Genomic DNA, 10,827 nt, shown 5'->3' on the forward strand with positions numbered 1-10,827 from the left:
CTTTGGTTTTTTATTAACTTGCCTCTTTTTCTAATCGTAGAAAACGTATTTGAATGTTTGGTGGATACCATGAGGACATCTCGTTTATCTTTACATTTCATGACGGTCTCTCCATCTTCGTTTTCCTGTGCAATACTTTCTCTGGGACGAAGATTATTTTACACAACGTTTTTAGGCAACCCTCTCCTATTCTTTCTAACTGTTCCAATCAGATGGGTACCATTTTTTAATAGTTCGTATGCTAACTCTAAACTATTGTACCAGTTCTCAGTTGCAATTGTATGACCTTTATGATGTAAATCCCTACACAAGGATAATACCACATTGGTTGGCGTATTATTTACTGCATCATTATATTTTCCACATGATAATTGTAACTTGTAGGTGTATCCAAGAATCGTGCACAATTTTAATAGTTTAAAACAGTATTTGTGTCGTTTCTGTTTATTATACTGACGTCCAATAAAACGGCCTGTGAAGGGAACCATACTTTCATTTACGCATACATCTTTTATAGGAGAGTCATATTGCTTAAAATTACAATTTAATTCATCTATAAGCCCTCTTATTTTGCTAATACGATCTGCAGGATCTGTAGTTTGGTTGTCAGAGAAATGAAGAATTAACTCGAATCTATTCCTACTCATAATGGTTCCAGGAAATTATTGTCCCATAATTTTGTCTTTACTCCAATATTAATTAATTTTGGCAGCTTTATCAGTCCCATATATATAGCAGAAGGCCAAAAAACGTTTAATTTCATATTTGTCAGTTGGTATCCAAGAATGTGAACGAGCTTGTGATTTATTATTTTTTTCTAGTATAGACTGTGTCGCGAATAAATTTGTCTCATTTGCTATCTTTTCAAAAAGATTTTCAGTAACCAAAAGCATATAAAAATCTTCTGGGGAGGCTTGCATTAATACGGTGGAATATGGTGGATTTAACCCAATTAATTCTGTAAATGGTATTATTGAACGATGACGACCCATTGGCTCAAACAATTTGCGTGATGAACTTCCTTGGTTTATATCATTAACTGCAACAACAATATTTAAAAAATCAGTCTCGCTTTTGGAATCAGAAGTAATAATTAGTCGCTTTCGAGATTTGGACACAAGCAAAATTTCATTTTCAGAGTCTGCTTCTGACTGAGGCATATATTTTACTGATATGAGGCATATATTTTACGTTTACCATTGCTAGAAAGCTCTTGTTTTATTGTAAACACTTGCTGCTAGTAAATCAAATCGTTCAATATTTGCTTCATTTATAAAAAAATCGTCTACCATACCAAAAATCTCTGTAAAACTTTAATCTTCATTGTTCACCTCCATAAATTAGAATTTTGTCAATAATAAGAGCACAGAATAATACAGAACAAAGAAAGAAAAAAACACTATTACTGCATCCACTTTAAGACAAGAACTGACCTGTTGTTTCTTGTTAGAATCGCATGGGCACTATAAGCACAACGGGGAGGGAACTATTGAGAGTGAGATGATCTGCATTGTGATCGACACGGCGCGGCGTGGTACAACAGAAAAGTTAATTTCTTGTCAAATTTGAACCATGAATTTGTTTAGTGTTTTCTGGTACTAACAAGCCCATTAATATTTTTTTTTAAATAGGAATAAGCTCAAGTGCAGATTTTAAAGGAATCACAATTTTGATATTGCGGTTTTGTCCTTCGCAACTATAGACCATAATATCAATTCAGTTATTTGAGATGTTTCGTTATTTTGCAAATTACACCGACACCGCAGTTACAGCTGTCTGTTGTAAAATACGATGTTCATTGGAGTGCGTGGTAGAGGTAGGTTTTTTTCCAAATCAAAAGTCAGTACATCCAGATTTCCTTAATTTTTAGCTTTTTGGAGATCTGAATTCATAAGATTTTTTTATTGTTACATTGTATGTTTACAGTCTACTCTATACACAGAGTAATAAGTAAATAGTCTGTAAGTAAATTAACGTGAGTTAGGTACCGTCCAGTGACCGATATCTAGAAACACTCCAGCGCAAAACTTTTTCTCTTCGAGAGTTGTTTTAATTATATTTACTATTCTGTGGCATTGTTGGATGGTTAAGTGGTCACGTCCAAATTCGAATTGGTGTTGTGGTATAATTTCGTTTATGGGAACAACTTACTCGATTTTATGTAATAGCAGCCTTTCTAATACTTTTGACATTATTGGGAGTAGGCCTATAGGGCGATATGAATTTGCTTGCGTTGCAGGCTTACCAGGTTTCGGAATCATAGTAACTTGAGCAAATTTCCATTGTATTGGAAAATATCAAAGACGTAATATGCTGTTGTATATTATTGTTAATAGCACCACTGCTTTTCTCGGTAGCTTCTGAAGTAATTACCCTGTTATCAAATCATAACCAGGAGCTTTCTTAGGATTTAGTATTTTAATTTGTTGTCGAACCTCTGTCCGAGTAAATGTTGTCAGAGGAAGAAATAGTTGACATGGAGTTTCGAGGTACATTCTTATATCATCATCTTCATCGTTATTATTATCTGGTGCTGCGAATATAGTTGCAAGATGCTCTGCGAATACTGTTGTTTTTTCTCCGTTTTTGCGGACCTAGGTCATATCTGTTTTTCTTAAAGGTGAATTTGTTATTGTCGGTCTTTTAAACTTATTTCTAGCTTTCCATATTCATTAGTCTTTATTTATTACTTTAGAGTGAAAGATTCGAAACATAAAACTGGAAAGAGTCGTTTTTTTCTTCATGTAATGCTCAATTTAGTCTATGACTTATCCTGTTAAGGTACGTTTTATTTAGTGGATTTCTCGTTTGTTGCCATATGCGTGTTCTTTTTTCTGCTACCAGTTCTCTTATATGAAGGGGGGTATTATGGTTTTCTTGCACACTTCTTTCTGCACTGTGGTGTTGCTTCCCATTCTGATGTTTGTAAAACCGTTGTTAAATAGTCTATTGCTTTCTCTATATCTTCGTTTTCTTTTATCCTAATATCTACTTAATTTTTATATTTATAGAATTTTGGAAAACATCCCAGTTTGTTTCTTTAGTTGTGAGTTTGGGGGGTGGTGTTCTCCATATTATGTCTGTATTTAAAGTTATTATTATTGTACTGTGATCTGATGTTAAATCGAAGTTTGACTCTATTGCACTATGGATGTCAGATATCCCTTTTGTTGACATCCGTAGGCCAGTATGTGGGTTCTCCCGTAGATAAGTATCTTAAGTTATTTTGTTGGATGATATTCATTAATGCTTGACCTTTAGGCGTGATTAATCTGGAACCCCATGTGGTGTGTTTTGCATTCCAGTCTCCTGCTACTATGAATTTGGATCCAAGAGTTTGTATGAAATCATGATACTCTTCGCTTGAAATTGGATGTCTAGGTGGGCTGTAGACTGATGATACACTGAGGGAGATGTTTGTTTCGATTTTAATGATTGCTTCTTAAATTTTTTCTGTAATATAAGGTTGGACTGCATAGTGTTTAATTTTTGATTTAACAATAACGGCAGAACCTGCATGTACTCCTCCGTCTTGATGGTTTGCATAATACACAAGGTATCTTAATAACCGTTCTCTGTGTGGCATGGCTTTCAGATAATAATACAATGTCTATATTATACATTTTTAAAAACAGTGATATCTCTAATATATGGTTTGAAATGCCATTAGCATTCCACGATGCAATTCGTAGTGACTTGAAAGCTATTTTTTTATTTTATTAATGACTGTAGTTTAACATGGTTAAAATCATGCTATTTTGGTTTAAGAGATGAGAGAACCTATTTTTGAATTCGTTTAGGAAATTTGATAGTTTATCTGCTAATCCATTGTTGTTATTTTTGTTATCAGCATTTATGTTTCCAATGGTAGCATCTCTATAACTGATTCTGTTGAAATTATGAGCATGATGTTGGATAGGTATATTTACATTGGAATTGTTTACAGGATTTTGAGAGGTTATTTGTTTCGATTTGGCATTTCGATCTACTAAATATCATCTGATATTTAGTAGTTCACGATAAACAGAACATCTTCTGTAATTGGAAGTATGGTCTCCATTGCAGTTAGTGCAAGTTGCTGGCGTATTTTTTGGTTTCTTGCAGTCCTTTGTGTTGTGTGATCTAGCGCATTTTACGCAATTATATCTTTTTGCACAGTACGTTTTAGTGTGACCATATTCTTGACATCGTGTACATTGTGGTATATTTCTTTTAATTCTCGGTGGTTCAACCCTTATTTTACAATGTTGTATATACTGTAGTTTAAATGTTTCTTTGTTGTTCGTTTGACGCTCGAGATCCACAAAAAATAATGGTAATGGTTCACGGCTCAATCTGTGTCTGACATTTGTAACGTTCCTTACCTTATGACCCTTTTTCTGAATTTTCTCTTTTATTTCATCTATCGGAAAAGAGTGATGTAGATCTCGAATAACTGCTCTGTATGCTCTGTCTTCCTTAGGTTGGTATGTATGGTAGATGATATTTTCCTCTCGTATGTGATGTATTAGTTTTCTGTAGGATTCATTTGTCTTTGGTAAAATTTTTATTGTGTTGTTTGTTAAGGCTTCAGTGAAGTAAGTTTCTACTTCTACTGCTTGCGCTAAATTATCTATCATTTTACTATCGTCATTCACGCCATATATAAAAATTGGAGGAGGTTTTGAGATTTATGGAATTTTATTCGTATCATTTACGGAGTTTTCCTGTGGAAGTGGCTGAAACCTATTTGAGAGTGCAATTGGAGCTTCTTTTTCTCTCGAATCTTGACGTTTAAGCCTTTTTCTTTTTGATCTTATTGTTTGCCATGAGTGTTTATTATTTTGAGAGTGTTAATGTTCTTCATTTGACATCGAGTCATATTCATTATGTGTTTCTGGATTGTTTTTTCAGTTTAGGTTAGCTTGAGAGTTTGATGTAGAATGAGAAAAGTTGGTTTGCTGGGCAACTACTGGCTGTACCTGATATTGTTGTTAATTATCAAAAGGTATCATTAGGTTGACTGTTGGTTGATTTGAGCACAATGGTGGATCTTGAGTATTTATTTGACTTACTTGGTAATACGGATGTATTAGATTTGTAGGCTCGTTCTGCATTACAGTTGGAAACTGCACTGTAGGGTACTGAAAATGATTTGATCCTGGTCCGTTCCCTGTTGAAAACATTTTCCCTTAACTTCTCACTTTTATTTCACATTGGCTAGATATTGAGTATTGGTAAATAAATAAAAATTTATTTATTTACCAATACTCAATTTAAATATACCAAATTTCGAGAAGATTAATAATTAGTTAGCACACTTACAATTATCTTCAGAAAACCGCCAAAAATTAATATTTTTCGTAGAGAATCCCAAAATTCACATTTTTGACAGTTATTTTGACAATTTCTAATTCATAAGATTTGTAGCTGCTTTTACTTTATCTTGGTTAGTATCTCTCAGTCTCTCAATTCTTTTTTCTCTTACTCAGATGTACAATTTTGGATTTTAACTGCAAAGTTATCACATTTATTTCATGTGTCCTTTTTTTGACTCTGAGAATCTCATCATCTTGTTTGTATGTAAATATAGATAAAAAGGAGATAATACAAAAAAGTGTTTTGAATTATAAATTATGTGTACCGTTTTTTGAACATATTGGTGATGTTGAAAAGATGCTATATTTAACTTGTATCTTATTTTAATTTTAGTTCTTAAAGTATATTATTCAGATCTTCGTTATTGATATTTTATGGACTTTACGGTCATAAAATTTTTATGTTGTAAGGTATTAGTCATATTGTAACTGGCTGATTGACCCTAGTCTATGCTAATAAAAAAAAGTCAAAAATTATATTTATGGTTACATCACTGTTTAAAAAAAATCGTTCACTTTGGTTTCTACAATAATGCGACCTATATGTTGAAAATTTTTTGATGTGATCGGTATGTCTTTTTTATCTTTAGGCATGTTTCGATAAGTAGCTCTCTTTTCTCCTTTATAATCTTTAATGACTTCTTTTGAACCAACTTTTTTTAAATACCGGTCAACTGTTGCCAAGGATATTCTTAAAGTTTCAATAAACACTTATGAATATACTACTTAAGTGGCGGCCACAACGGCGCACAGCACATCGCACCGCACCTAGCCTTGACCATAGCCTCGCTGAAGCAAAGTAAATACAAGCATTACCGTAAATGCACGTGGCCACAACGACGCACCGCTTCTTCCTTCGCACATGGCTGGGTACCATCGCCCCGCCTACGTAAATTGAGCTTAGTATTTTCTGATCTTCGCACTTCGCACAGTGATTATTCTAGGGATGGGTAAAGACAAATTAATTATTAGTTGTGTACGTAAAAGAAATAAAATTAGACTCCCAACCAATTTCATTTTACTACCAAACGACCGGTTTCGCTTTCTTCACTTTGCAAAGCATCTTCAGGTCAAACGGTAAAAAGTAAATTAAACGCTGAAATTGTAAAAAGCCCATATTAGGGTGCTGTATAAAGATAAAGATCAAGACAGCACCCTAATATGGGCTTTTTATAATTTCAGCGTTTAATTTACTTTGTACCGTTTGACCTGAAGATGCTTTGCAAAGTGTAGAAAGCGAAACCGGTTGTTTGGTAGTAAAATTAAATTGATTGTGAGTAAGTCTAATTTTTTAACCTTAACAAAAGCAGCAGCTACCAAACTGAGAGTCACGCAGAGAAGAATGGAGCGGTCCATGTTAGGAATAACTCTGCGAGACAGAATAACCAACGAAGACATCAGGAGAAGAACCGGAGTGACTGACATCATCGAGAAGATAGCCAGACTAAAATGGAGATGGGCAGGACACATAGCCAGAATGACAGATGGGCGATGGACAAAGAGGTTATTGGAATGGAGGCCAAGGGAAGACAAGAGAAGCGTCGGTCGACCACCTACAAGATGGACTGACGATTTAAGAAAACTCAATAAAAACTGGATGAGAGCGGCGCAAGATAGACGGGGTTAGAAACATGAGGAAGAGGCCTATGTTCAGCAGTGGACTCTTGAGGCTGGATGATGAAGTCTAATTTTATTTCTTTTACCTATTTAAAATGGACTCACACAAGCAACACATTCATATTAGTTGTGTGTTTATTCCTGAACCAATTTGGAACAAAAAAGCAAAAGCTACCACAATAGTTTGGTTTTATCAAAACTGTGGAAAGAAGTGGCAGAGGAATGCGAAACAATAGGTAAATAAAACAATAAAAAAGTATAATAAATTATATTTTAATGACTACAGAAATAAGTTTTAAAGTTTTTCGTATCCATTTTGCTTCATTATTGAGACTTCCAGGGGGAACCTGTATATTTTCATTATCATTACTAAATAAATGTGCGGTGCACGGTGCGTCAATACGGCAACTAATGTGCAAAGCAAAGGCTAAGCTAGGTGCGGGGTATGGTGCTGTGCGTTGTACTATGCGATGTGCGGTGCGCCGTTGTGTCCGACACCTTAACCAGCTAGTAGTATATTCGTGTGTGCGTTCGTTTAGTCGTTATTTTAGCTGTTTTTTTTTATAGGCACAACCATGACTGAAGATGATACATAGAGGCATTTAGCTTAATAGTTATGAAGTTTCCAAACTTTTTCTATTCCAAGTTTCTTCTAGACTTATTTTATCGTAACATTTGTCTTTGTAGCGATAATATCTAAACTGTCTAGGTTCTACGAATTTGCCCTTTTCACTTACATATCGTCAGTCTAATTAGCAAATCACATAAGTCCACTTTTTGTCGAAATTGACATTGTGCTACCATTTGGTAGAGAATAAAAACATCTTTAAGTTAAAGAATATCTCACAAGTCCCAAGAAATCTGCAATGGAATAAAATTGAAAATAATACTTCACACAAGTCCACCATCAGTTGTAACAGATAGGAAAATCACATAACTCCTGGTATTTACGCGGTAAACCCACGTGCGTGCTAAAAGTCTTGTTGTTAAATTTAGGCTGAAAACTGTACATTAAGAACTAATCGTTGTTATTCACCATTTCAAGTAAGTTATTGTGCTAATATTATCAATATTTTATAAAAATTAATCAATAAATTAGCTAATAATTCGGCTTAAAAGGTAGGATTGGGACTTATGTGATTTTCGCTTTTTATGTTTGGTCATACAATGTGAATCCCTGATGGACTTGTGTGTTTATATATTATTTTATGATGTCAAGTTGAAGTTAGATGATTTTCTTTTTTTGTATAATGGCTTTGGCATAGCCTATTAGCCAGACTATTTGTGGTAGTTACAATTTTTGATTTTATTACCTATGCCTATTTATATCTAAATTTACAGAGTAATATGTTCGTATACACATTCAATTTTTGATATATTTACAATTTTTAATTTTAATACCTAAAATTACTTATAATTTAAATTTACAGGACGTTTTGTATTCGTAGATACATTTTAATATCTGCTTATTATTTGAAAAAATAATTGTATTCAAATTGACAGGCAATGGACAATTTAGCTCAATTAGTTTTTCATACTGTTACGGAGAATTAAAACACAAGTGCAGTTGCAGTTGAAGTGGGTGCAGTTGTCCAAACCCTTTCGTGAAAATTGACAGCAGATGCGAAAGATAGAAGAAGACCATGAAGTTAGCTATAGACTTTATTTTTGAGAGTAAAAGTACATTTTGTTGTAATGAGTTGTAATAAGTTTGTTTCAGTGAAAATAAAGTAATAGTAAAGTAGTGTATCAATTTCATGCAAGCGAGTATCAAACAAGCGATTTACCCCAACAGTTTTTGGTCCTTCTAGCCGGATAGTGAGAAAAACCAGTGCAAACGATTAGAAAAACTTGTAAATTAACCTCAACAAAGGTGAGTTTTTCCTTATAATTTTCATTTAATTTACCGTTACCATACATTTCCTATATTGTGAATTGAGTTTTATTTGAGTTGAACTAGTACTAAGATGAATTCCAAAATTAACAGATTAATAAGGGAAAGGGGCATATTAAAAGGTCAACTGTCTAGGCAGAGCATTTGTAAGTACTTATCAAGCGGGATCAGGTGAGGTAACTTGTTATTTTTGTAAAGGAAAACATACTATTTTTCGATGTGAAAAGTTTTTAAACTTATCCCCAGCTATGCGGTTACCTGAGATTCGTAAATTAAATCTATGTAAGAATTGTTTGAGACCCGGACATGACATTATGAGTTGTAGGCATTCAGGTTGTAAAGCTTGCGGAGGTCGACATAACAGTCTTCTATATGTCGATAGTTCTAGGGATACTAGGGCATCTAGCGATAATACAAGGGAAAATAATAATCATAAACAATTTAGCGATAATTGTAGAACTATTAACAATAACAATCAAACATTACAACAACGACAAGCTATGTACCACCTCATTTAATAAAAACATTTTAGAAATACCAAAGGATATTAAATTGGCTGACCATACCTACAATCGAGCGAGAGAAATTGATCTGTTGATAGGATCATCTGTATTCTGGGAAATATTACAATTGGACAGGATTCAATTAGAAGATAGCAAAGTTGTTCTACAAGAAACAAAATTAGGATGGATCTTGGGCGGCGTGATAAGCTCAACGTCTAGCCAGGTAGAAAAGCATGCTAGTAATTTTTCCAGCGAGTTGAGCCAGGAGCAGGCTATTGATAAAATATTGTTGAAATTCTGAGAGATAGAAGATGTTCATTCTAGTGTAAAAACGATTCTTTCAGAAGAAGAGCAATATTGCGAAACTTATTTCAAAAATACATTCAAGCGATCAGCGGACAATAAATTCATTGTATCGATTCCATTTAAGGAAAATTTAACAGATCTAGGTGATTCACGTAAGAGTGCTTTACAAAGATATTTTTTACAGGAAAGTAGGCTCTTAAAAAATCCCGAGCTAAAACGCGATTATGATATGTTTATGCAAGAGTACTTACAATCGGGACATATGAGGGCGATTGATAAAGGAGAGCAACAATTAGCTTACTATATGCCTCATCATGCAGTTGTTCGCAAAACAAGTAAAACTACACGTGTTCGAGTAGTACTTGATGTTTCAATGAAATCGGAATCCGGTCTGTCTCTTAATGAGGTACAATGTGTGGGATCGACCTTGCAAGATGATCTTTTTTCAATAGTTCTCCTGTTTCGAAAGTATCAATTTGTTATGACTGCAGACATATCAAAGATGTATCGAATGATTCACGTATATCCCGAACAACGTAAACTACAGAGAATATTTTGGAGACAAAACACAGCCGATGACTTAAAATGTTATCAGCTGAACACAGTGACGTACGGTACGGCTTCAGCTCCTTATTTAGCTGTATGCTGTGCAAGTGAATATGAAAAAAGTAATCCTAAAGCGAGTGAATCGATAAAAAGGTCTTTCTATATGGATGATTATCTAGAAGGAGCAGATAGTGAGCATGAATTACTGACTTTACAAGCACAAGTGACATCCATTTTAGCGAGTGCAGGATTTCAACTCAGAAAATAGCTATGTAACAAAAGACGATTATTGACAAAATTCCAAGTAGATACGAGCTTGGAATCAAGTGGGATATTATGGGACTCTGAATCTGATTCCATAAAATATTCCTTGCCAGTATTTAAAACTTACCAAGCTATCACGAAATGCGTTATATTGTCGTCTATTTCGCAGATTTTTGACCCTCTGGGTCTACTCGGTCCTATTGTAATAGTTTTGAAATTATTAATGCAATCACTATGTCAAGGGCGGTTCGATTGGGATGAGAATCTTCCCGAAGAGATAGTTAATGTATGGTTGAATTTCAAGGACGACTTAATGAAGATTACTTAACTTACCATACCC

The 10,827-nt window shown here is 34.2% G+C and overlaps 1 protein-coding gene across 1 annotated transcript; it reads left to right on the forward strand.

Annotated features, from left to right (window-relative positions):
* The first annotated feature begins 9,906 nt into the window (after positions 1–9,906).
* On the forward strand, positions 9,907–10,491 carry LOC140442259 (uncharacterized). The gene has a single exon (XM_072533335.1). The coding sequence runs from the start codon at positions 9,907–9,909 to the stop codon at positions 10,489–10,491; it is 585 nt and encodes a 194-aa protein (XP_072389436.1).
* Positions 10,492–10,827: the final 336 nt, after the last annotated feature.

The sequence above is a fragment of the Diabrotica undecimpunctata genome, chromosome 5, assembly GCF_040954645.1.
Source record: "Diabrotica undecimpunctata isolate CICGRU chromosome 5, icDiaUnde3, whole genome shotgun sequence".
Taxonomy (NCBI): Eukaryota; Metazoa; Arthropoda; class Insecta; order Coleoptera; family Chrysomelidae; genus Diabrotica; species Diabrotica undecimpunctata.